At 46.9% G+C, this 27,627-nt stretch overlaps 1 protein-coding gene across 2 annotated transcripts; it reads left to right on the top strand.

Moving 5' to 3' along the window:
- Positions 1–346: 346 nt before the first annotated feature.
- On the top strand, positions 347–27,627 carry Crygn (crystallin gamma N). Of its 2 annotated transcripts, none has more exons than XM_078040855.1 (4): positions 347–1,733; positions 22,316–22,564; positions 24,493–24,638; positions 27,417–27,627. In XM_078040855.1, the coding sequence occupies exons 2-4, from the start codon at positions 22,400–22,402 to the stop codon at positions 27,550–27,552; spliced, it is 447 nt and encodes a 148-aa protein (XP_077896981.1). In that variant the 5' UTR covers positions 347–1,733; positions 22,316–22,399; the 3' UTR covers positions 27,553–27,627. The 2 variants fall into 2 exon arrangements, with proteins under 2 accessions (XP_077896981.1, XP_077896980.1); XM_078040854.1 differs by lacking the exon at positions 347–1,733 and adding an exon at positions 20,147–20,376.

The raw sequence follows: 27,627 nt of genomic DNA, 5'->3' as shown, positions 1-27,627 counted from the left end.
TTTGGGGACAGTTTCTGCCAGGTTCTCACTGTGTTCTGAGGTCCCTGTGCACTGTTTCTGATTGCCCCACCCTATAGGGTAAATAGGAATTTTCCCTAGCCTTGCTTCTGGACAGGTTTTTGTGGATTTGAACTGCGTCTGTTGCGCTGGAAAGCCCCTACTGTTTGCAGGGTGCATGGTGATGCCATTGACCTTGAATTACATGTTGGTCCTCTCTTATGCCTCCTAGAAGGAAGGGCCAACTTACCTGGTGCCCTCAGGCTCAGTTCGCAACTTAAGCTGGTGATCAGGAAGCCATTCAGATGACCCAGAACATGCTGCTGCTTTTCTACATTACTATCTAGTAACAATCCCAAGAAAAGAGCTGTGTTGCACGTGGGAGATTTGTGTGCTGCTGCCTCCATGCCCACTTGCCACGTCTAGAGCCACGTGATACTTGAGGAACCTCCAGAAGGAGCTTGTGCAGGCAGCCAGCGGCTCCATCTGGCCAGGTCTGTGTGTACACCAAGAGGAGCCCCTGAGGCCACCTGGCTGTCTGGAGGCCTTCCAAAGCATTCCCCTGGAAATTCCAGAGCTGCTCAGCACCTTCCCATCCTCCAAGAGGGCACAGTTTTAACATGAAGCAAAATGGCCATCCTTGCCAATCCCTCCTCAGGAAGCTAAAGCAAAGGATTGCAAGTTCAAGGTTACCCTCAGCATCTTAGCAAGACGCTGTGAAAATATTTTAAAAGGACTGGGGATGTAGCTCAGTGGTAGAGTGACCCTGTGTTCAATTCTCAATGCTACTAAATAAATAGGGCCAGCTTTATACTTTGTTCCTCAACTTTAATAAGATCCTGATATGACCAACTAAAGCCTACTGTGGAAATCAAACTGAGAAGAATCCAAGGTCTCGCTCAACATCTTGGTTTCCAGAGAAGTCACCTAAAGCTGCTCTCAAGGGGCAATGGGTAAGGTCTTGCCCTTGCAGCACATACTATGGTACATTTGAACACAGGCCATGAGCCTGACCCCCGGCACCCTCAGGAAACCTCAGTTAAACAGCATTGGACTGAAACTCAGAACACCCCAGGTCTGGCCCTACTCTGTTACTGACTGTGTCTTTGGGCAGCTCCCTTGAACTCTGGTCTTCTCTATCCATTAAACCATCCTGTGTGGGGTGGGGTGGAGTGGTGATGTGATGGCCAGAAGTCTGCAAACATGGGTGCTCCCAGAGCTCTATAGGAACACAGTGTCACAGTCTTGAGGAGGACCACGTTGACCTCCACCACCATCCTGAGGTCTGTCCTGGAGCTGCCTGAGTGTCTTCAACAGCAGCCAGCATCGGGTAACTGGAATTCCTGCAGAGCTGCCTCTCATTCCCACCCACCCCCACTTCCGGGCTCTATATCCAAAAAGGCAATGTTAAGAGCCACTGTGACCTCCTCCAGCAAGCTTACCAGATCTGAGAAAAAATATCTCATTCTAGCCTGACCCAAGGCATCAAGAACTTGGGACTCTCCTGTCCTGATGGGAGAAGCAGGCCTGCTGTGTGCACGCACCAGTGTTTGCTGGCTGGGCCCTGGAGTTCAGCGCCACACCTGCTCAGCTTAACACAGCTGCAGCACAATGGAGTATGTCACCTCAAGGAGGCTGACAACTGGAAAAAGTGGCGGGACCTCAGCTATTCACTGAAGTGGGAGTCGCATGGGAGATGACACCAAAGGCTCCGCATCTGCTACCACCTAGGAGAGGTATGTATGTATGTATGTATGTACTGATTGATTGATTGATTGATTGATTCAGGGACTGAATCCAGGGGTGCTTAACCCCTAAGCCACATCCTCAGCCCTTTTTTATATTTTATTTTGAGACAGGGTCTTGCTAAATTGCTTAGTGCCTCCCTAAGTTGCTAAGGCTGGCTTTGAACTCTTGATCCTCCTGCCTTAGCCTCCTGAGCTGCTGGGATTACAGGTGTGCACCACCATGCCTGGCTTGGTTTCTTTCTTTTTTTATGTATTTATTTACTCTAATTTGTCATACATGACAGCAGAATGTACTTCAATTCATAATACACAAATACAGCACAATTTTTCATGTCTGGCTGTTCACAAAGACACATCTGTGTCTTCATACATGTACTTAGGGTAATGATGTCCATCTCATTCCACCATCTTTCCTATCCCCATGCCCCCTCCCTTTCCCTCCCTCCCCTTTGCCCTATCTAAAGTTCCTCCATTCCTTCATGTCCTTCCCCCATCCCCCTGGTTTATTTCTTAAAAGACAGGATCTCACCATGTTGCCCTGGCTGGCCTTCAACTCAAGTGATCCTCCTGCTTCAGCCTTCTCAGTAGCAGGGACTACAGGCACAGCTACCTGGCCCAACTCTATGCTTTTTAAGATATGTAATTTCACAAAAACTAGCACAGATTCTAGAAATATTGTGACCTCAGTGATCAAGACCTTTCACCCAGTTCTTCCAGCTGCCCCAAAAAGGCCCAGGTGGCGCTGTGTCTCTTGGAACAAAACCTGCGCAGTTCCCTGTTCCAGCAGGGAGAGGCCCTGTGCGTGGCCAGCATCCTGAGGATTTGCTTTATCATTTTACCCCCTCTTGTCCTCATCAGTGTTAGACTTTCGAGGAATTCCAAAACATGGACAGTGATCTACGGCTTTGTGTGTGTCACGGCTGGTGAGGCAGATGTGTCTTTACCCTAAAAGGCTGAAGTAGGACAGCCTGCCGATGACAGCCGGAGCAGCTGGAAAGGTCACATTCCTCCGCACTGACGGCATCTTCATTACACGTGGCAGATTCTTTAGAGGCGCAGCGCTCTCTGTGCTTAACCAGAGCAGTGTGTAAAGCTAAAATGATGGTCACTGCTAGGAATCAGGCTGCCACCACCCCTTGACTCCCTGGAGCACCTGTTTTGGTGGTCCCCAATGTTGGCGTGTATGTCACCTGCAGGGATTATTAGGCAGATGCGCCTCATCCGAAGTCTCAGATCCGGCAGACCCAGGGGGAGTTCGAGACCTTTGCCTTCCTCGCAGTTCCCTGGCTGTGGCAGCTGCAGTGAGCTCAAGGACCACTGACTTGGAAATAATGAGATAGAATTCTTAGAATAACATTCTAATAAGAATTCACAGGTGGGAATCTTAGATTACAGGATTTGAAAGTGTAGTAGAGTGTAGCCAGGCACATGGCACACGCTTGTGATCCTCGGGATTCAGGAGGCTGAGGCAGGAGAATCATAAATTCAAGCTTGCCTGGGTAATTTAATGAGACTTTGTCTCAAAGTGAAAAATAAAGTAAAAGGGTCCAGGGATATATCTCCATGGTAAAACACCCCTGGGTTCGATCCTAAGTACCAAGAAAAAGCATATTAGGGTGATCAACCACCCTGTGCAAGTGTAGCAGGTTGAATTCAATTTGATCCTTAATACCTAGTTTCCTATACTGTTTGACTGTATTTGAAAATCAGATCTTTACTAATGGAAAGTTAAGATGAGTACACACAGGATGAGGGTGAGCCCAGTCCAGTGACTAGTATCTTTGGAGGAAAAACAAATTTAGAGCCAGGTGCAGTGACAGGAGTTTATAATCCCAGCTGCTCAGGAGAAAGGGCAGGATTGAGTTTGAGCCCAGCCTGACTAATTTATTGAGACTTTGTTTCAAAATATGAAAAGGGCTGGGAATGGGTGAGATGGTATTGATCTGTAATCCAAGCAACTTGGGGCTGCAGCAGGATTCAAGTTCAAGGTCAGCTTGGGAAAGTTAGTAATTTCCTACCTCAAAATAAAAAATAAAAAGGGTTAAGGATGTAGCTCAGTAGTAAAGCACTCCTGGATTGAATCCCCAGTACCAAAAAAAAAAAAAAAAAAAAAAGTTTGTGGTGAGTGCCCAGGATATAGCTCAGTGGCAGAGTGCTTGCTCAGCACATGCAAGGCCCTGGGTTCTATCCCCTCTCCCCCAAAATAATGATGATAATAAGATGAAAGAAAGAATAAATTTGGACACAAGAAGACAGATACCCAACCCGGGAAAGCTGCTTGAAAATGGAATCAGAGGTTGGAGAGATACCTCTACTATGCCAGGACTTGCCAAAGGTCACCAGAACACCAGAAACTGGGAGAGAAGCCTGGTCAGATTCTTCTCTGAGCCATCAAAAGAAGCCAAAACCAGCTGCCTGCCGCCTGTCCCACGGGCTCCCTGCACGGCTCCTGCTGCACCGGCTCCTGCTGTACCAGGGGTTTGGTTCTCTCCCTCTTCGCTCTCCTCCCTAGTCTCCTCTGGTTTCCCAGATTCTGGGTGGAGAGAGAGAGATCTGACAATGGGGCTCCCCAGGGGCAGGAAGAAACCCAACACTGAGGGGCAACTGTCTGCCTGGTTCTCTGGGTGCCAGTCATCCTTACAGAGGCAGCAAGTGACGGAGGATAACGTGCCCAGGGAAGGAGACTAGGTCAGGCTTCGGAGGGGTGCACGTAGGGCATGCTCACCTGGGCGCCGCCCGCCGGCGGCGGCCCCAGACCCCGGGCCAGGAAAAGAGCAGAACTCATCTCCCAAAGCCGGCTCCAAAGGTGGGCGCCCCGAGCGGGGCCGGGGCGGGGGGACACTCAGAGCCGGGAGCCGCCCCATCTGCAGGGCACACACTGGCTCAGAGGTGCTTTCTCCCCGTGCAGAGGTCCAGCCCGGCCTCGGGGCAGTGCGCGGGCGTGTGCTCACCACTGTCCATTTGTTCCTCGATAACCTCCCGGGAGCACCAGAAGGGACCCTCCCGGGCGGAGAGGCGACACTGCCAGGCGGAAGGCTAGAGGCCAGGAGGTGGGGAGCCTGGGACCTTGCGCCCGGGGCAGCGGCAGCACCCCAGCGGGCGGTGTGGCCTGCAGAGGAGGGGGGGCTTCACCCGCCTTTCCCACCCGCACGCCACCCGGGGCTTCCCTCCCTCGTCCTTCACCTGCGCGACCTCGGCGAGCTCCAGGATCAAGCCGGGCCAGTGGTTGCTGCTGGGCTGGGTGGCGGGTCCCCAGGTCGCTGGTGTCTGCCCTGGCCAGGCTCCTGCCCTCTCCCTCCCTGGCCTCGAGGAGCCGCCGCACTCCGTGGGACCAAGCCTCCAAGCCTCCCAGCCCTTCCACTGCCACAGACCCCTTGGCCCTGACCAGAGCGCACAGCACTGGGGGCCAGGTCACCCAGCCCTTGGAGCCTGGTCAAGAGTTCGGACTTAACCCACGTCCGTGCAGGGAGGTGCCCAGGCACAGCACCTCAGGAGGTTCTCATGCTCCAGATGCTGTGGCCTTGGTACCCTGCTTTCCCGGCTGGCAGGAGAAGCCGCCCAGGGGTTTCAGGCAGGAAGGTGGCCGGGTCAGATTTTGTTTTCTGGGACTGAGCGGCATCCTCAGCCATTTTACTTTTTTATCATGACACAGGGTCTCGCTATATTGCTCAGGCTGGCCTCAAATCTGCCAGGGTCCAGGTCTCCTACCTCAGCCGCCTCTCCATTCCCTGGGATTCCGGTGCTGGTCAAGATTTTAGGGGTTTTTGTTGTTGTTGTTGTTGTTGTTTTTGAACACATTATCTTTTTTTTTTTTTTTAGTTTTATTGATTTTATTTTTGTAAATACAGAACAGCAGAATGTATCACAATTCTTATTACACATATAGAGTACAGTTTTTCCTATCTTTGTATATACAGTATGTTCATGCCAATTCATGCCTTTATACATGTACTTTGGGTTTTTTTGCATTACAGTTCTTATTACACATATATACCACAATTTTTCATATCTCTGATTATGTTGACACCCAATTCGAGTCTTCATATATGTACTTTGGATAATGATATCCATCATATTCTACCATCCTAGCTAATCCCCTGCCCCCTCCCTTTCCCTCCCACCCCTCTGCCCTATCTAGAATTCATCTAATCCTCCCATGCTCCCCCTCCCTACCCCACTATGAGTCAGCCTCCTCATATCAGAGAAAACATTTGATTTGGGGGGATTGGCTAACTTCACTTAGCATTGTCTTCTCCAACACCATCCATTTACCTCTAAATGCCATGATTTTATTCTCTTTTAATGCTGAGTAAAATTCCATTGTGTATATATGCCACATTTTTTTATCCATTTCCACTGAAGGGCATCTAGGTTGGCTCCACAGTTTAGCTATTGTGAATTGTGCTGCTATAAACATTGATGTGGCTAAAACAGGTTTTTCCAATTAGGGGGAGGCACCCAGCATCCCCAACTTTTTGTGAAGTTTTATTTCTTAACCTGAAAGGCAGATTGACTGGTGTTGATCTTTTGTCTGCCTGAAATAATTCATAATTTTGTAAGAGAGAAGAAAGGAGAGAACACTCTGCAGGGAGAGGGGGCAGGGACTAGGGTGGCCAGGAACAGATGTCCGTTTTAGAGAAATCCACTCAGGGATTCTGCCAAGGTAATACACACAAAAAGAATGGACTACACATATGATCTACCCAGATTGAGTCAGGAGGATATAGACAACCTAAACAGACCAATATCAATTGAGGAAATAGAAGAAGCCATCAAAAGACTACCAACTAAGAAAAGCCCAGGACCCGATGGGTATACAGCAGAGTTTTACAAAACCTTTAAAGAAGAACTAATACCAATACTTTTCAAGCTATTCCAGGAAATAGAAAAAGAGGGAGAACTTCCAAATTTATTCTACGAGGCCAACATCACCCTGATTCCTAAACCAGATAAAGATACTTCAAAGAAAGAAAACTACAGACCAATATCTCTAATGAATCTAGATGCAAAAATCCTCAATAAAATTCTGGCGAATCGGATACAAAAACATACCAAAAAAATTGTGCACCATGATCAAGTAGGATTCATGCCTGGGATGCAAGGCTGGTTCAATATACAGAAATCAATAAATGTTATTCACCACATCAATAGACTTAAAGATAAGAACCATATGATCATCTTGATAGATGCAGAAAAAGCATTCGACAAAGTACAGCGTCCCTTTATGTTCAAAACTCTAGAAAAACTAGGGATAACAGGAACATACCTCAATATTGTAAAAGCTATCTATGCTAAGCCTCAGGCTAGCATCATTCTGAATGGAGAAAAATTGAAGGCATTCCCTCTAAAGAGAGAATTAGAAGATGGAAAAATATACCCTGTTCATGGATAGACAGAACTAACATCATCAAAATGGAGATATTACCAAAAGTTCTCTGTAGGTTTAATGCAATGCCAATCAAAATCCCAACGACATTTCTTGTAGAAATAGATAAAGCAATCATGAAATTCATATAAAAAAATAAAAGACCCAGAATAGCAAAAATAACTCTAAGCAGGAAGTGTGATTCAGGCGGTATAGCGATACCCGACTTCAAACTATACTACAGAGCAATAGTAACAAAAACAGCATGGTACTGGTACCAAAACAGGCGGGTGGACCAATGGTACAGAATAGAGGACACAGAAACCAATCCACAATATTACAACTATCTTATATTTGATAAAGGGGCTAAAAGCATGCAATGGAGGAAGGATAGCATCTTCAACAAATGGTGCTGGGAAAACTGGAAATCCATATGCAACAAAATGAAACTGAATCCCTTTCTCTCGCCATGCACAAAAGTTAACTCAAAATGGATCAAGGAGCTTGATATCAAATCAGAGACACGGCGTCTGATAGAAGAAAAAGTTGGCTACGATCTACATACTGTGGGGTCGGGCTCCAAATTCCTCAATAGGACACCCATAGCACAAGAGTTAATAACTAGAACCAACAAATGGGACTTACTCAAACTAAAAAGTTTTTTTCTCAGCAAAAGAAACAATAAGAGAGGTAAATGGGGAGCCTACATCCTGGGAACAAATCTTTACTCCTCACACTTCAGATAGAGCCCTAATATCCAGAGTATACAAAGAACTCAAAAAATTAAACAATAAGAAAACAAATAACCCAATCAACAAATGGGCCAAGGACCTGAACAGACACTTCTCAGAGGAGGACATACAATCAATCAACAAGTACATGAAAAAATGCTGACCATCTCTAGCAGTCAGATAAATGCAAATCAAAACCACCCTAAGATACCATTTCACTCCAGTAAGATTGACAGCCATTATGAAGTCAAACAACAAGTGCTGGCGAGGATGTGGAGAAACTTGTACATTGCTGGTGGGACTGCAAATTGGTGCGGCCAATTTGGAAAGCAGTATGGAGATTTCTTGGAAAGCTGGAAATGGAACCACCATTTGACCCAGCTATTCCCCTTCTCGGTCTATTCCCTAAAGACCTAAAAGAGCATACTACAGGGACACTGCTACATCGATGTTCATAGCAGCACAATTCACAATAGCAAGACTGTGGAACCAATCTAGATGCCCTTCAATAGACGAATGGATAAAAAAAAAAAGTGGCATTTATACACCATGGAGTATTACTCTGCATTAAAAAATGACAAAAACATAGATTTGCAGGGAAATGGATGGCATTAGAGCAGATTATGCTAAGTGAAGCTAGCCAATCCCTAAAAAATAAATGCCAAATGTCTTCTTTGATATAAGTAGAGTAACTAAGAACAGAGTAGGGAGGAAGAGCATGAGAAGAAGATTAACATTGAACAGGGATGAGAGGTGGGAGGGAAAGGGAGAAAGAAGGGAAATTGCATGGAAATAGAAGGAGACCCTCAGGGTTATACAAAATTACATACAAGAGGAAGTGAGGGGAAAGGGAAAAAAAAACAAGGGGGAGAAATGAATTACAGTAGATGGGGTAGAGAGAGAAGAGGGAGGGGAGGGGAGGGGGGATAGTAGAGGATAGGAAAGGCAGCAGAATACAACAGACACTAGTATGGCAATATGTAAATCAGTGGATGTGTAACCGATGTGATTCTGCAATCTGTATACGGGGTAAAAATGGGAGTTCATAACCCACTTGAATCAAAATGTGAAATATGATATATCAAGAACTATGTAATGTTTTGAACAACCAACAATAAAAATTAAAAAAAAAAAAAGAATGGACTACAGGTTAACACACGGAACAGACAGACACCCGTTACTAGCACATGCATTGAAGGAGTAGGTGGGTTAACCCATCAGAGAATACCCAAAGAAGAAGAACAATTTATAAAGGAGCAAATCCAAATGGACAACATATACATGGAAGATGTACAGCAGCTGGACCTCCCTCCCCCAGCCCCAAAAGTGGTCTGGAGGTGGCAGGGCCCTTTTACATGCTGCTGTGACATCTGATGGCTGAGGCTGTTTCACTGTCAAGTGCGTACCACCAAAGGGCCTTCGGAACTTAGTGGTGCTTCCTGTGTCAGAACGCCAGGGGACTGGCAGATGTGCAAGGGGCAGGACCTGGGACGCTGGACACCCCTCAACCCCCAGGCCCAAGTAAAAGTCTCAGGAATCTGCTTTTAGTAACAGCAGCCTCCCATTTCTGTTTCAATTCCTGTGTCACATTCAGTAGAGCCTCATTGAAGCACCTTGAGGAGCTGAGTGGGGGCACATGCCGGCAACCCCAGAGCCTCGGGAGCTGGAGGCAGGAGAATCAGAGAACCACAGTTCAAGGCCATTCTGGGCAGTTTAGCGAGACCCTGTTTCAAAATTTTTTGAAGGGGGAATCTTTCTTTTTTTTTCTTTTCTTTCTTGTTTCTTTTTCTTTTTTCTTTTTTTTTTTTTAAGGATGTGGGGTGTAGTTCAGTGCCAAAGCAACCCTAAGTTCAATCCCCTGTAGGAAAAAAGAAAAAAAAAACTGTATCTAAAGGGAGAATGCTGGATGTCTCACAACATGGACTTGACCATGTTCCCTAGAAAAGAAGCACACAGCATTTTTGCATTGTTTAAATACACATCGAAGAGTCTGCACTTTTCATTTTTTTGGTTTTGGTTTTGGTACTGGATATTGAACCCAGGGGTGCTTTACCACTGAGCAACATCTCCAGCCTTTTTTACTTTTTATTTTGGGTTTTGCTAAGTTGCTTAGGGCCTTGCTAGGTTGCTGAGGCTCGATTTGCACTTGCAATCCTCATGCCTTAGCCTCTCAAATCAATGGGTTTACAGGCATGAGCCAGGGTACCTGGCAAGAGTTTGCCATTTTCTAAACAAGCAGATAGAATATTTTACTTAGTTTTCTAGGAAACTTTACCAAGAATTGTTCATTTCAGAAAATCTTGTTGCTAATAACAACAAAAACAAATTGCAAGCCAGGTGCAGTAGTGCAGCCTGTAATCCCAGCTACTGAGAAGGCTGAAGCAGGAGGATCTCAAGTTTGAAGGCAGCCTTGGCAACACAGCAAGAACCTGTCTTGAAATTAAAAAAAGAAAAAATGCATTCTGGGGATTTAACCCAGGGGCACCCTACCACATATATATATGTATTCCCAGTCCTCTTTAATTTTTTATTTTCATTTATTTTTTATTGATTTTATTTTTTAAATGCACATCAGCAGAATACATTACAATTCTTATTACACATGTAGAGCACAATTTTTCATATCTTTGTATAAAGTATATTCATGCCAATTCATATCTTTATACATGTACTTTTTTGCATTACAATTCTTATTTCACATATATACCACAATTTTTCATATCTCTGTTTTATATAAAGTAGGTTGACACCCAATTCATGTCTTCATATATGTACTTTGGATAATGATGTCTATCACATTCCACCATCCTTGCTAATCCCCTGCCTCCTCCCTTTCCCTCCTTCCCCTCTTTCCTATCTAGAATTCATCTATTCGTTCCATGTATCCCTCTCTACCCCATTATGAATCAGCCTCCTTATATCAGAGAAAACATTTGTTTTGGGGGGATTGGCTAACTTCACTTAGCATTATCTTCTCCAACACCATCCATTTACCTGCAAATGCCATGATTTTATTCTCTTTTATTGCTGAGTAAAATTCCATTGTGTATATATCCCACATTTTTTTTTTTATCCATTCATCCACTGAAGGGCATCTAGGTTGGCTCCACAGTTTAGCTATTGTGAATTCTGCTGCAATAAACAATGATGTGGCTGTGTCCCTGTAGTATGTTGTTTTTAAGTCCTTTGGGTATAGTCCAAGAAGAGGGATAGCTGGGTCAAATGGTGGCTCCATTCCCAGATTTCCAAGGAATCTCCATACTGCTTTCCATATTGGCTGAACCAATTTGCAGCCCCACCAGCAATGTATGAGTGTGCCTTTTCCCCACATCCTCACCAACACTTATTGTTGTTTGTCCTCATAATGGCTGCCATTCTGACTGGAGTGAGATGATATCTTAGGGTAGTTTTGATTTGTATTTCTTTGACTGCTAGAGATGATGAGCATTTTTTTCATGTATTTGTTGATTGATTGTATATTCTCTTCTAAGGAGTATCTATTCAGGTCCTTGGCCCATTTGTTGATTGGGTTATTTGTTTTTGTTTTTTTTTTTTTTTGATGTTTAGCTTTTTGAGTTCTTTATATACCCTAGAGATTAGTGCTATTTCTGATGTGTGAGGGGTAAAGATTTGCTCCCAGAATGTAGGCTCTCTGTTCACCCCAGAGACTGTTTCTTTTACTGAGAAAAAAACTTTTTAGTTTTATTCCATCCCATATATTGACTCTTGGTTTCAATTTTTGTGCTATAGAAGTCTTATTAAGGTAGTTAGGGCCTAATTTCACATGATGAAGATTATGGCCTACTTTTTCTTCTATTAGACGCAGAATCTCTGGTTTAATTCCTAGGTCCTTGATCCATTTTGAGTTAAGTTTTGTGCATGATGAGAGACAGGGGTTTAATTTTATTTTGTTGCATATGGATTTCCAGTTTTCCCATCACCATTTGTTGAAAATGCTATCTTTTCTCCAGTGCATGTTTTTGGTACCTTTGTCTAATATAAGATAATTATAATCTTATGGGTTAGTCTCTGTATCCTCTATTCTGTACCATTGGTCTACTGGTCTGATTTGATGCCAATACCATGCTGTTTTTGTTTCTATTCCTCTGTGGTACAGTTTAAGATCTGGTATAGCGATGCCACCTGCTTCACTCTTCCTGCTAAGGATTGCTTTAGGTCTCTTTATTTTTCCAGATGAATTTCATGATTATTTTTTCTATTTCTATGAGGAATGCCATTGGAATTTTGATCAGAATTGCATTAAATCTGTATAGTGCTTTTGGTAGTATGGTCATTTTGATAATATTAATTCTGCCTATCCAAGAGCAAGGTAGATCTTCCCATCTTCTAAGGTCTTCTTTGATTTCTCTTTTAGGGTTCTGAAGTTTTCATTGTATAGATATTTCACCTCTTTCATTAAGTTGATTCCCAAGTGTCTTTTTTTTTTTTTTGAGGATATTGTGAATGGGGCAGTTTTCCTCATTTCCTTCTCACAGGATTTGTCACTGATATACAGAAATGCCTTTGATTTATGGGTGTTGATTTTATACCCTGCTACTTTACTGAATTCATTTACTAGTTCTAGAAGTTTTCTGGTGGAGTTTTTTCAATCTTCTTGGTATAGATTCATATCATCAGCAAATAGTGCTAATTTAAGTTCTTCTTTTCCTGTACATGCCCTTTGGTTTCTTTTGTCTGTCTAATTGCTCTGGCCAGTGTTTCAAGAACTGTGTTGAATAGAAGTGGTGAAAGAGGGTATTCCTGTCTTGTTCCAGTTTTTAGAGGAAATGCCTTCAATTTTTCTCCATTTAGAATGATGTTGGCCTGAGGCTTAGCATAGATAGCTTTTATGACGTTGAGATATGTTCCTGTAATCCCTAGTTTTTCTAGAGGGGCTTTATTTTGTCAAATGATTTTTCTGCAACTATTGAGATGATCATATGATTCTTATCTATAAGTCTATTGCTGTGATGAATTATATTTATTGATTTCCATATGTTGAACCAAACTTGCATCCCTGGGATGAATCCCACATGATCATGGTGCACAATCTTTTTGATATATATTTGTATTCGATTTGCCAGAATTTTAGCATCTGTGTTCATTAGAGATATTGGTCTGAAGTTTTCTTTCTTTGATGTGTCTTTGCCTGGTTTTGGGATCAGGGTGATATTGGCCTCATAGAATGAGTTTGGAATTACTGTCTCTTTTTCTATTTCCTGAAATAAATTTAAGAGTATTGGTATTAGTTCTTCTTTAAAGGTCTGTAGAACTCGACTGTGTATCCATCCTTGGGCTTTTCTTGGTTGGTAAGCTTTTGATGGCTTCTTCTATTTCCTCACTTGATATTAGTCTGTTTAAGTTGTGTATATCTTCCTGACTCAATCTGGGCAAATCATATAACTTAAGAAATTTGTCTTAAGAAATGTGTGCCTTCAATGTCTTCTATTTTATTGGAGTATAAGATTTCAGAATAATTTCTAATTATCTCCTGTATTTCTGTAGTGTCTGTTGTGATTTTGCCTTTTTCATCACATATGCTGGCAATTTGAGTTCTCTCTCTCCTTCTCTTTGTTAGCATGGCTAAGGATCTGTCAATTTTATTCATTTTTTCAAAGAACCAACTTTTAGTTTTCTCAATTTTTTAAAATTTTTATTATTTATTTTTAGTCATATATTACAGTAGAATGCATTTTGATATATAATACATACATGGAATGTACATACATCAATCATATTGTCTGTTCCATTCTGCTGCCCTTCCTATCCTCCCTACTCCTCCCCTCCTCTCCCATCCTTTCTCTCTATCCAATCTAATGTGACACACTTTTTTTTCCTTGTCAATTTTTTTAATATTTATTTTTTAGGTGTAGATGGACACAACACAGTGCCTTTATTTTTATGTGGTGCTGAGGATCGAACCAGGGTCCCGCCCATGCTAGGCGAGCGTTCTACTGCTGAGCCACAATCCCAGCCCCTGTTTTGTCAATTTTTTCCAATGTTTTTTTGTTTTGATTTCATTGATTTCAGCTCTAATTTTAAATATTTCTTGCCTTCTACTGCTTTTGCTGATGGCTTGTTCTTCTTTTTCTAGGGCTTTAAGATGTAGTGTGAGGTCATTTATTTGTTGACTTTTTCTTCTTTTAAGGAATGAACTCCATGCAATGAATTTTCCTCTTAGTACTACCTTCATAGTGTCCCAGAGATTTCCATATGTTGTGTCTATGTTCTCATTTACCCCTAGGAATTTTTAAATCTGCTCATTGATATCTTCTGTGACCCATTGTTCATTTAGTAGCATATTGTTTAGTCTCCAGGTGATGGAGAAATTTTTATTTTTTATTTTGTCATTGATTTCCAATTTCATTCCATTATGGTCTGATAAAATGCATGGTAGTATCTCTACTTTTTTGTATTTGCTAAGAGTTGCTTTGTGGCATAATATATGGTCTATTTTAGAGAAGGATCCGTGTGCTGCTGAGAAGAAAGTGTATCTGCTTTATGCAGGTTGAAATATTCTATATATGTCAGTTAAGTCTAAGTTATTGATTGTGTTATTGAGTTTTAAAGTTTCTTTATTCAGCTTTTGTTTGGAAGATCTATCCAGTGGTGACAGAGGTGTGTTAAAGTCACCCAAGATTATCATGTTGAGGTCAGTTTGACTCTTGAACTTGAAAAGAGTTTGTTTGATGAACATAGCTGCACCATAGTTTGGGGCATATATATTTATAATTGTTAAGTTTTGTTGGTGTATGGTTCCCTTGAGCAGTATGTAATGTCCATCTTTATTCCTTTTGATTAACTTTGGATTGAAGTCTACTTTATTTGATATGAGTATGGACAACCCTGCTTGCTTCCAAGTCCATGTGAGTGGTAAGATTTTTCCCAACCTTTCACTTTCAGTCTGTGTATGTCTTTTTCTATCAGATGAGTCTCCTGGAGGCAGCATATTGTTGGGACTTTTTAAAATCCAATCTGCTAGCCTATGTCTTTTAATTGGTGAGTTTAAGCCATTAACATTTAGGGTTACTATTGAAACATGGTTTGTATTCCCAGCCATATTTGTTTATTTTCATTATTTAACTTGACTTGATTTTCTTCTTTGATTAGTTTTTCCTTTATGGTACTACCTCCCTCTGCTGATTTTCATTGCTGTTTTTCATTTCCTCTTCATGAAATATTTTACCAAGGATATTTTGTAGTGCCGGTTTTCTAGCTATAAATTCTTTTAACTTTTGTTTATCGTGGAAGGTTTTTATTTCATCTTCAAATCTAAAGCTTAGTTTTGCTGGATACAAGAATCTTGGTTGGCACCCATTATCTTTCAGAGCTTGATATATGTTGTTCCAGGATCTTCTAGCTTTCAGGGTCTGTGTTGAAAAATCTGCCGTTATCTTAATTGGTTTTCCCTTATAAGTAATCTGATTCCTTTCTCTTGTGGCTTTTAAAATTCTCTCCTTATTCTGTATGTTGGGCATTTTCATTATAATGTGCCTTGGTATGGATCTGTTGTGATTTTGTGCATTCGGTGTCCTGTAGGCTTCTTGAATTTGGATTTCCAATTCATTCTTCAAGTTTGGAAAGTTTTCTGATTGATTCATTGAATAGATTGTTCAGTCCTTTGGTTTGGACCTCTGTGCCTTCCTCTATCCCAATAACTCTTAAATTTGGTCTTTTTATGACCTCCCATATTTCTTGAATGTTCTGCTCCTGATTTCTTATCATTTTTGCTGTGTGGTCTATGTTCTTTTCAAGATGGTTTATTTGATCTTCATTGTCCTATCTTCTAAGTGGTCTACTCTGTTAGTGATGCTTTCATTTGAGTTTTTAATTTGGTTTATTATTTCCTTCATATCAAGGATTTCTGTTTGTTTGGTTTTTTTGTTTGTTTGTTTGTTTTATATAACCTCTGTTGGGAAAACATATAATGGCAGCAGCACCCCAGAGAAAAACCCCAACATGGCGTCTAATGACCCTCTTTCTCCTCTTTGTTTCTTTCACTGGCGTGAAACGTTCCCGTCGGCACCAGTGTTCAAATCCTGCTGGTGGGCTATATAAACACACAGCCTTTGGTAATAAAGGGGAACCTCTCAGGTGATCTGTGTCGCGTGGTGTAGTGTGGTGCGATGTCTTCCAGTCTTACAACCTCTATCTCCTTGTTGAGGTGATCTTTTGCTTCTTGGATTTGTTTATGTAGTTCATTGTCGAAGTGATCTTTCACTGCCTGTATTCTCTTATGTTTTCTTTAAGATCCCAGAATATTTAACCATGTATATCCTGAAATCTTTCTGTCATTTTTTCTGCTGTAGCTACCAATGCTTCTAATGATGTGTTGTTTGATTTGTTTGTGGCTCTTTCTTCCCTGTCTTTTCACATTGCTCATGTGTCTTCCTTTCCAACTCTGTGGATCTGGTGTGTTATTGTTTTTACCCTATAGATTTGTAGTGCTCATGTAGGGTTCCAAGATCTCACCTTTGTGGGAAGGTCAGTCCTCTTTAATTTTATTTTAAACAGAATTTTACACAATTACTGAGACTGGCCTCACACCTGCCATCCTTCTGCCTTGACTTCTCCACCCCTGAGTCATGTGCCAACCCTGGCTTCAAAATAAAAAAAAAAATGGAAAAGGACTGGTGATATAGTTCAGTGGTAAAGCACCCTTTGTTTCAATCCCAGTACCAGGAGTGGGTGGGGGCGGGGGGAATCCACAATTTTTTTTAAGGTACCCAGGATTAAACCCAGGGATGCTTAACCACTAAGCCACAATCCCAGCCCTTTTTTTGTATTTTATTTAGAGACAGGATCTTGCTGAGTTACTTAGGGACTCACTCAGTTGCTGAGACTGGCTTTGAACTTGTGATCCTCCTGCCTCAGCCTCCCAAGCTGCTAGGATTGTAGGTGTGTGCCACTGTGCCCAGCTCCACACTTTTTTTTAACTTGTTGTAATTAGTTATCCATAACAGTAGAAAGCACTTTGACACAACATACGTAACTGGAGAATAACTTCTTATTCTTCTAGTTGTACAAGATGTAGAGTCACACTGGTTATGTAGTCACATATACATGTAGGGTAATAATGTCTGATTCATTCTACTATCCTTCCTACCCCCATACCCCTCCCCTCCATTCTTTCCCCTCTGACTAATCCAAAGTACCTATATTCTTCTCTAGCACCTCACCCCCACCCCCATCGTGAGTTAACATCCACATATCAGAGAAAATACTTGGCCTTTGTTTTTTTTGGATTGGCTTATTTCACTTAGCATATTTTCCACATCCATCCATTTACCAGCAAATGTCATCACTTCATTCTTCTTTAAGGCTGAATAATACTCCATTGTGTATATATACCACATTTCTTTATCCATTCCACACTTTTTTGTTCGGACCCTTAGGTAATCCTGGAGCTCTTCTTTTGGGATCCTGTGAAGTCAGGCCCCCCTGACCCGGGACTCTGGTAATGGAATGATTTAACTCTAAGGGTGGCATTTGACGAGTCTGGCATTTACATATTATGTAGCTGTTTGCGGCAAGGGGTCTTACAGGGCATGGCAGAGCCTTCCTCTGGTGACCAACTTGTAATGGAAATTGTGGGAGAGACTTGAGTGTCTGCCCTTGGAATGGGGGAGGACTTGAAATTGCTGAAATCTGATCCACCTGTTCTTCTTTACCAATTCTTTGAGTCAAGTTTGTGGCGGGCATTTTTTTGTGTATGCTTTTCAGAAAATGCTCCAAATCACTGTTAATATTTTATATTCCATTCACATCACCTTCATGGTGATACAAAATCTGTGGGCTCTGTTATCAGAGTTCTGGGACAGACAGGGACCTGACATAAGGGAGTCCCTGCTGACCAGGTCTAGCTACTTGCCTCAAAATCCAAGCAGAAAAGCTGGTGGTAAAAAAGGAAGGAAAGGTACTTATTCAGACCAGGTGAAGTGGCACCTGACTGTGATCCCAGTGGCTCTGGAGGTTGAGGCAAAAGGATCGCAAGTTCAAAGCCAGCTGCAGTAACTTAGGCCCTAAACAACTCAGCGAGACCCTGTCTCTAAATAAAATATAAAAAAGGGGCTGGGGATATGGCTCAGTGGTTAAGCACCCCTGCTGGGTTCAATCCCCAGTGCAAAAAAAAAAAAAAAGAAAAGAAATATTTATTCAGTATAGCCAGACTGCGAAGAATCCTAGACTAGAATCCTCAGCCCTGTCTTTGGGGAGTATTGACAGAGCTCTGTTTTAATTTGGGAGAAATCAAAAGCAGGAGTTAAGAAATACCCATGATTAAGTAGTCTTGATCAAACTGTGGACTGGCTGGTCACCATATCAGGCCCAACTCTGAGAAGTCCTCCCCTCCCCTTCCATTTCTCTCCTTCCCTCCCCATCTCCCTCCCTCGAAGTGCTAGGGATCAAACCCAGGGCCTTACTCGAGCTACAGATGAGCCCTGCCACTGACCCCCAGGCTGAGATGTTGCAATGTCTTAGCAGGTCACCCGTGAAGCCCATCGCATTCTGGCTTAAAGCTGACTTAATAATGACTGTTTTCTTTCTCTACCACTTTTCTAGATTGGCAGGAAACTTTGTTTTTAATGATATGTCCCCACACGACCCATGTCCAGAGGCAGGCGCTGGAAGGTGTGGCCTGGAGAGTGGATGGCCACCTGTGGAGGCAGCAGCCGCCCTGGGGGAAGGCATGACAGCTAGGAGGGTGACCTGTGGGATCCAGTCCATGCCCTGTCTGCCTTTGATGACTTCTTAGGGCAAGGGCAAGGTCACTTTCTGCCCCAAGAATCATGTGACCTGCTGTCTCTTCACCATTTGTGAAATGACGATAAAAATACACTGGACAGGGCTAGGTGCATGGCCCTGTTACCTGCCCGAGTCTTGTACTGCCTCAGTGACCTAGCTGAATTTCTACCTGGTCCTTTTCTTGTTTATCTTTGAAGACAGGATACCTGAAGGCCTAAAGTTCCTCTCCAGGTGGGCTAGCCCAAACAAGTTAGGTCAAGATGGACCACCTCTGACTTCATGATAATCCATCTGCATGCTAAATGACATATCCCCAGAGCTATGAGAGTAGACAGTGGCCGTCCGATGACTTGGAAAGAACCATAGGAAGAGTGAAAAGAGAGCTGGGCTTGGTGAGCAAGCCTGTAATCCCAGTGACTCCTGAGGCTAAGACAGGAGGATCACAAGTTCAAGGCCAGCCTCAGCAAATTATTGAGGCTGTAAGCAACTTAGTGAGACCCTGTCTCAAAAACAAAATAAAAAAGAGCGGAGGATGTGGTTAAATGCCCTGGGGCTAAATTTCCAGTACTAAAAAGAAAAAAGAAAAAGAGGTAATACCCGGAGTCCCAGAAAATCGCCACCCACTCCCAGAAAAGGCATGAATATTCCTCCCCTTTATTTACCTACCCACCCCTCATTTCCTTTACCCCATCTCCCCGTGCAGCAGGTTGAGAAGTTAATTTGTGAGTCTCTCACAAATCAAGAATAAAAGTTGCATTCACTGCTCAATCCCCTACCCTGAGAAACAAAGAAAGAAACCAGTCCACTTTCCTGAGAGAAGAAGCCCTGCCTAACTCCAGGCCCCCGCAGCCCCGGGCTTCTCTCTCCTTTGCTCTAGAGCCTGCCCCCCACCCCCCACACACTGCCCACCAATCATTACCCCATCTCATCTCCCCAGTGATTTGTGGCCTCCGTGTTTATTCCATTTACTCCATAAACAATCTTCGAGGCTCCACCGTGTGCCAAGGGCTTCTCAGCCCTGGGAAGGCTCTGCAGACCCCTCCTCGGCCACGGTCACGCAGGGTGGCCCAGGGTGGCCCTAGTGTAGAGTTTCAGGTGCAGAGCACTGCGGCCCCCCGACCCCCGCACGGGGTGCAGCATGGATCAGGGGACACCTGGGAAGGATCTCCAGGGGGAGAGATACAGTATCCCAAAGAGGGAGGACGCGGGAGCCCAGGCTGGGGAGGGAGGGCGGCCAGGGGCTGGGGCTGGGAGCTCAGATCAGGGAAGCTAGTTATAAGGGGCAGAGGAAGACTTTCTTTGCCCCGGGAAGCTTGGATGGACTCCATCCTAGGTCCCAAAGAAACCAGGCGGGAACAGGTTAGAGTGCAGCCGGGTGTGATGGAGGGAGGCGTGGAGTGGGGAAGGGCCAAGTGCAGCCCTGGGGAAGAGACGCAGGGCCTGGGAGACCCCTTCCCAGCCCCCGGCAATCGCAGTGGGCGCGGTGGTGCGGTGGTCCTGACTCAGCCAGGAGAGCGGGTGGGCTGGGAAGGAGGGGTCCGGGAACCGAGGTCTTGGGGGCTGGCAGGGGCGGGGGGGCCCTCTGCGCGTGGCGCAGGGTGGCCGAGGGTCGGGTCCCAGCGGCCGGCCCGGCGGCCCCTCTCTGGCTTAGCACGCCCGACAGCACTAACTCGGCGGTGCCCGGCCAAGCAAATCTTTTGTCCCTGGCGGCGCTGAGCCAGCAGGGCGCCGCCGGGTATATACTGAGTCCGGTGGAGGACGGCGGCGCACCATGGCGCAGCGCTCCGGGAAGGTGAGTCCTGGCCCTTCCCCACCCAATGCAAACCAGCAGGGGGCCGGCGATTGCCCCAGTGCGCGGGCATGGGGAGGGTGCAAACCCGGCCTGGGGAGATGCAAACTGTTGTTCCGTGCACCCTTTGGGGACTACAAGCCCAAGCAAAGCTGGCTTAATTTCTTAATTAAATGGAGCTGCCTGGCTGTTGGCTGCGGGCCTCTGGTGAGGGTGCAGAGGATGATCGCGCTCTTTCATCCCCTTTTTCAGGAGTTCTGGGGTTCTAACCACCTCCCCCAAGTCAAGAGCAGGGAGGGTGGTCAAACTTGGCTGCTGCTTTCTGGCTTGGGGTGGGTTACACTTGCCGATCATACAGGGCCCACCCTGGCTGCCTCTTCTTTATGGTCAAAGTGTGTGTTTTGCTCTCCAGTCTTCACGGGTATGTGGGGCTGTTTCTCAGCAAAATGTTGAGCCTTGAGGACCTCCAAATCCTTGGGGTGTTCAGGTCTCATTGAATGTCTGGGTGACTCTCTATCAAACCTGTCTGGTGCTGGAAGGGTAGCCAATTCAGATCGCTCTCCTCCTCCTCTAGTGACCCTGTCCTGGATAGTCCCATGAAGCCTTTGGGCTCCAGAAGCTCCATTCCAGTGCTTCAGTGGTGAGAGCACCACTAGAGTCGTCTGCATGGGCTAGGCTATGTTTCAGAAACAACCCCAGTAGCTTGGTAGCATGCATCAACTAGGGTATCTGCCTCCCTAGCACCTCATATCCATCATGGGTATAAGTGCTTTTGTCCTCACACCCTTCCCGATGCCCCAGGCTGACAGTAACATGAGAAAGGGAAAGGAAGAGACACCCAAATCAGTCATGCACTGGCTTGCAAGTGTCCATTCCCACACACATTCCTTTGGCCAGAGCATTCAGCTGCCCTAGCTCCTAGGGGCCTGGGAGAACTGGAAGCATTTACAAAGCACAAATGACAACAGTTACTGGGTTACTATACCTTGATAGGGTCCCTTGGGACCACAATTCTTGAGACCCAAGAGTTATTGAGTATTTGGAATTTTAGGTTCCATGGCAGGAAATAAGTTGAGGGGGTTGTTGTTGCTTGAGTTGTTAAGTGTGGGGACAAGAGCTGGACTCAATGGCATTTGTCTGTAATCCCAGAGACTTAAGAGGCAGAGACAGGAGGATCACAAAAGTTTGAGGCCAGCCTCAGCAACTTAGAGAGGTCTAAGAAATTTAGCAAGATACTGTCTCAAAATTAAAAATAAATAAATAAATATAAAAGACTAGGGATGTAGCTCAGTGGTTAAGTGCCCCAGGGTCTCCGGTCCAAACTAAAGTTTGGGAAAAGGACAACTTGTCCATGCTACCTAGTTATCTGTCTGTCAGGCCTTAAAAAGGGGGAAAAAAGGACAAGGTGACACTTATAGAGTGTGCTTTTGAGGACTTTCATCCTGGGCCGGGATTCCTGGGCCTGGCTTCCACAGGTTCAGCCTCTCCAGCTGAGGAGGCCCAGCCCCAGGAACCTGGCTTTCCAAAACATAAAGGTGAGCAGGAGGTGAAGTTTATTCTTTTGGAAAGATCTCCTTTAATGTTATTATGGATGTGTTGTTTTAACAATAAACAAAAATTGAGTTTAACAAATGTGGTGGAAGTTTGTGACGAGCAGGTTTTCAAATGGACACCTCGACAAAGGGGAACTTCCTGTCCCCAGAGAGGGGCTGCAGTCGGTCTGCTCCACGGGGGGCTTGGGCAGTGGCTGTGTCTGGCAGCAGCCTGTTGACCTTTCATCCTCTGCCCAATCAGCAGATGTCTCGGGCACCTCCTGTGCACAGCAGGGCCGGGCTTGGTGGCCTGGGAATCTGGGTTCCGTAGAGGATGCAGAGGTCCCAGATGACAGACCCCCAAACTGAAAGGAGAGAAGCCTGACCCTGGCTCTGGCCTGGCCTTCTAGATCACTCTCTACGAGGGCCAGCACTTCACAGGCCGGAAGCTGGAGATCTTCGGGGACTGTGACAACTTCCAGGACCGAGGCTTTATGAACAGAGTGAACTCCATCCGGGTAGAGAGTGGCGCCTGGGTCTGCTTTGATCACCCCGATTTCCGGGGCCAGCAGTTCATCCTGGAGCATGGTGACTACCCCGACTTCTTCCGCTGGAACGGCCACAATGACCACATGGGCTCCTGCCGGCCTGTAGGAATGGTGAGCACCCACGCCGCCTGGGGGCTGGGGCCTTCCTGGAGTCTGTAGCAGGGTCCTCCCAACTTTAAAAGGCCCTACCCAGACCCCTGCTGGCAGGAGGGTGAGACACCTGGGGTTCAATCAGGACTACCAGGCATTAGAGCTCCTGGGAGTTCTCAGGAAACCCCTTTAAATTTCCCATCCAAACATGTAGCTAAATTCTCTATTTAAAATGCTGTTGAAAATATTAGAAGTTTGGGGGCTGGAGGGTGTAGCTCAGTGGTAGAGCGTGGGCTCTGGGTTCCCTCTCCAACACCCAAAAAAAGAAAAAAAAAAATTACAAGTTTGGATTTGTGACCAGAAGGTGGAGCACTCAGCAAAAGTTAAGTCAGGCTGCCTGGATCCGGGCACCTGCTGGGCACATGGCCTTGTAGCCATTCTGTGCACCTCCCAAGCCCTAATCTTGGAATTGCTAATGGAAGAAGCTGAAGTTCACAGGCCAGTCAGCAGGACGTGTGGGGCAGGTCCCTTGGAGTTGCACAAGTGGCTGCATCTCACAGGTGGGGCACAAACCAGGGGTGTCGCTCTTCCGTGGGGAGGGGCTTTTTATGGCTGCATGACTCAGGGTAGGATTTGAGGAATGAGGCTTAACCCAAGTCACAGCATTATCTGACCTGCTCTGAGTTCTGGTCCTTTGAATGGGAAATGACCAGTCCCCAAGCTCACAGTGAGCAGCCCTGCTCAGAGTCTGCTGGCCAGAGGGCCCTCCCTTGGACGCCTGGGCTGGGGCTCTGGCAAACACCTAAGGAATCATGGGGGCGGTGCCTCTCTGCCTGGGGCCCCCTCTCCTATCAGCTGCAAAACCGGCTGCACTTTGGCTTCTCAAATGTAAGAATACTTTCTTAGTATCTCTGCCAGGCCTTGGGCATTTGGAAAAAGGAATTAAAATGGTTGGCCCTGGATCCCGTATAATGCTATTTATATTAGAAATATACTAGGCATCCTGTGAATGCTCTTCTCAAAAAGGCCATGCCTGGGGCCAGCTATGAGGAAGACCCATCCCCCCCCACATCTGGCCTGTGGGGAGCTGGCCCTCCTTTGTCTTTTGGAAACACAGGAATCACGCAGGGAGATCCATGTACTGATGTTAGTGAGTGATGACGTCAAGGCCAGCAGGGATTTCAGCAAACGAGATGTGTTATTTGTTTTAGATTTTTGGCTTCATGTTTTAATAAAAGGTTCTATTACAGTTCTAAAATATTATCATCTGTGGCCTGCGGGCAGAGAAGTCAAAGCTGAGAAGCGCGTTGGTATAACCAGGGCTGGAGCCCCCAGGCTGAGCACCTGGAGGGAGTGAGTGATCCCAACCCCGGGTCCAAGTGGCCCTGGTCTCAGGGCAGTCTTGCCCCCTCTCTGGATCTTGGATTCCTTAGTTGTAAAAAGAGGAGATTGGACCACTGGACCGATTCAGGGGCTTTGAAGCTCTTTTGTTGTTGTTGTTGTTCTTTCTTTCTTTTTTTTTTTTTTGTACTGGGGATTAAACCCAGGGACACTTTACCACTGAGCTACATCCTCAGCTCTTTTGATGCTTTTTTTAAAAATTTGAGACAGTCTCACTCAGTTGCTAAGGGCCTTGCTAAATTGCTGAAACTGCTCTCAAATTTACATTCCTCCCTGCCTCAGTTTCCCAAGCCTCTGGGATCACAGGCATGCACCGCCACCCCCAGCCAAGCTTTTTAAAGTCATAAAACTGCCAACACATCTCATGTGAAAGAGGGAACAGAGGGTGTGTGTTGAGATGGGGCCACTTACCAACCCCCACCCCAGCCGGCCAGGGAACTCTTGGGTGCCCAGAGCCCTGGGTGACTGCACATTCCTTCCCACCTGAACTGGTGGGGGACTCAGAGCGTTTTCCTCTTTTCCACCCTCCGCCCGCCTGTGCCTTGGAGCATGGGGAGCATTTCCGGCTAGAGATCTTCGAGGGCTGCAACTTCACGGGCCAGTGCCTGGAGTTCCTGGAGGACTGCCCCTTCCTGCAGAGCCAGGGCTGGACCAGGAGCTGCGTCAACGCCGTCAAGGTCTACGGGGATGGAGCGTGAGTGGCAGCCAGGGCTGCTGGTCTCCCTGTGGCCCAGAAAGGCCTCAGTGAGGGACACTGGGCCCCAAACAGCTGTCAGAACCCTGCGTGTTCTGTCCTTGGCCGCCCCCTGCAGACGCAGGTTTCCTTCTGATCAGCTGAGGGCAGCCCATGCTCCCTGTGCCCTCCCCTTGTGTAAAGTGTCCCTGGCCTGAGACTTTCCAGTTGACCATCTCTCTAACCTTTGCTTGGGTAGATATCGTCCCCATTTTACAGAGGAGCAAACTGAGACTGGAAGGCTAACTTGGCCCTGGAGAGAGGCCCTGCTGGGATTGCAGTCTGCTTTCCAGAGCCCGTGCCCCCAGCCCCTCCCCTCAGGAGAAGAGCCCCAGGCCCAGTCCTGCCTCCCTCTATGGCTGGTCCAGAAACTTGGCTCTTGTTGAAGAAGCTAAGGAGTCTTCTGTATTTCTGAGGCTTGGCCTCAGGGACCCTTGTGAGGTGTCGGGAGGGACTGAAGGAGACCCAGACTGAGCTATAGGTACTATCTACCTTTCTTCAGGGAGGTGTGACTTGGTTTGAGGAGTTGGTGACATCTGGGAGTCCAGGGGTAGAATTCCAGAACAACTCACCCTGGAAATTTTGCTGGCTAAGTTGTGCCATGAGGCCAAGACACACCTGGGCATGCTAAATGCCCTGAGACCCAGGACACTGTCCCGCCTCTCCACAGCCTGGAGACTTCAGGGCTGTGGAGGAACAGGTGGGGGAGGCAGGGGCTTGCGTTGTTTGACTGTCGGGGCATAGATCTTGAATCCAGTGCCCTCGGAGGGGACATCTTGGTGGCCAGGAAGCTAACCAGAACTGAAATGGTAGACTCCCTGTGTGGACCCAGAGCACACTTCTCCTTTACCTCTTGTGTCTTTAATTCATTTTTTTCTTTCTTCTGCGGTGCTGGGGATGGAACCCACACATGCTGGGCAAGCGCTCTATCACTGAGCCACGTTCCCAGGCCCTGTGACTTGTAAGCCCTCTTCAAGGGGCAGCTGCATGGGTGGCGATGCTGGATGCCCTGGGTCTGGATGGTGACACTCCACAGAGCCTTTCCTGGGACCTGGGTGATGGGAGGCTGGGTCCCTCCATTTCCCGCAGGACAAGAGCGTTCCCTCTGGGTTCCATGCAGTTCCAGTTGGCCTGTCCCTCGTCCCATGTCCTGGAGGGCACTTGGAGGGAAATACACTGGCATTTCTGCCACTTCCACTTCCCATCTCCTAACAGCTGAGCCTCAGGGCTGGGAGGTGTTGCCAAAGTAGAGCACTTGCCCGGCCCGTGTCAGGCCCTGGGTTCAATCCCCCGCAGCCCCCCTGCCCTCTGAGAGAAGAATGAGCCCTTTGCCTTCCTCTCTCTGCCTCCTCCCCAACTGGCTGGGCTCGGAGGGGGGAGCTTGCTGCGACGCCCAGCCCTCTCCCTGCCCTTTAGTTTGGGGGAGGTCCACCTGAGCCCCAGGGTGGCTCAAGACACTGCTTGGGCCTTTCCAGCTGCTGCTAGGGGGCCGGGGCTGGCCCACTCTCTCTGAGCTGCAGCTGTGGGGTGGGAGGTCTTGCTGCACCAGGCTGTCCCCCAGTAGGTGCCCCCTCCCTGCTCACACTCTCCGCCTCCCTCCCTCTTCATGGCCATTACCGACCCTGACTCTCCCAACAGTGGACTGCCCCAGGCACCAGGTGTGGGGTCAGGAGAGTGGCGGGAGCAGACAGTGGGGAGGAGGGCCCTGCGGCCTTGGGCCCTCACTCTCCTTCCCTGACCTCATCTGTAGGCTGGGCTCAGGCTAGAAGGGCTGTGTCCATGGGGAAGAAGCTCCTTCAACAGCAAAGTGCTTTCAGGGTGGTGGGCAAGAATTACTGGGGTCCAAGTGGGCACTCATTGCAAAGAGGCAGGGTCGGAGTCCAGGCCACATGGACCCCCAAAGACAGAGCTGTCTGTGCGCTCCTTGTGGGAGGCCCAAGAGGAAGCTGCCCAAGGCCACTGCCTGTCCCTGAAAGCCGAGAAAGGCAGTTTTCCATGGAGAGAGTGAAGGGGAGGAGTCGGGGCCTGGTAGAGGCCCGCTGTTGACCACGGCGACTCCCAGTCCTCTGCTGGGGCCAGGCGGTCAGCTCAGGCTGCAGACCTCGCCCCCCAGGGCCACGCACTTGTGCTACCTTTCTTGGGCCCCCTCCCCACAGTAGCACATTTGGCTCAGGGATAGCAGAGGAAGGGATGGCTTTCTGGTCCACACTTCCCCTCCCAGATGGAGACCACCCTCCAGGCCCCGCTCTAGTCTCCCCGCCACACCTTCCTGGTCACCTGGGTTGCGCTGCCCTTCACCTGCAGCCCCACATCTCTCCTGGCTCCACTGGGGACGATGGCCAGGATCCTGGCTTTTGCTGAATGAATGAGCAGGAGGCGTTTGTCCCCAGTCTGTGCCCAGTGTCCTGCCTGCTGCTGCAGCTGCCATCAGTGTGAGATGGTCCAGGCAGAGAGCAGGAGGGATGGGGCTGTGCCACGGGGGCCAGAGCCTCCTGGAGTGGACTGGCCAATTTTAAACCATGGCCAGTGACTGGGCACGCCTCCCCCATGCCACACCCAGCCCTGACCCACACAGCAGCAGGTAGGGAGTCAGCCTAGTGCGGGCTGCGCACCCTGGTGTTCTGCAGAGCACGGGGATCCACTGGGCTAGGAGGGGGTGGCAGGGCTGGTGGGAGGTCCTCTGATTGGAGGCTGGGTGGCATTCCTGGGTCCCCTGACCTGTCTTTCCCTGGCTTCCAGATGGGTCCTCTATGAGGAGCCCAACTACCGTGGCCGAATGTACGTGGTGGAGAGGGGCGACTTCCGCAGCTTCTCCGACTGGGAGGCCCACAGTGCCCGTGTGCAGTCGCTCCGCAGGGTGGTCAACTTCTTCTAGCCCTGGGGACAGGGCAGCCCCTCTCGGCCCCACCTGGGCCTCAGGATCGCCGGCAATAAAGGTCCTGAAAGAGGA

This window comes from Ictidomys tridecemlineatus, chromosome 2 (genome assembly GCF_052094955.1).
Source record: "Ictidomys tridecemlineatus isolate mIctTri1 chromosome 2, mIctTri1.hap1, whole genome shotgun sequence".
NCBI lineage: Eukaryota > Metazoa > Chordata > Mammalia > Rodentia > Sciuridae > Ictidomys > Ictidomys tridecemlineatus.
This window is presented reverse-complemented; position numbering and strand designations above follow the sequence as displayed.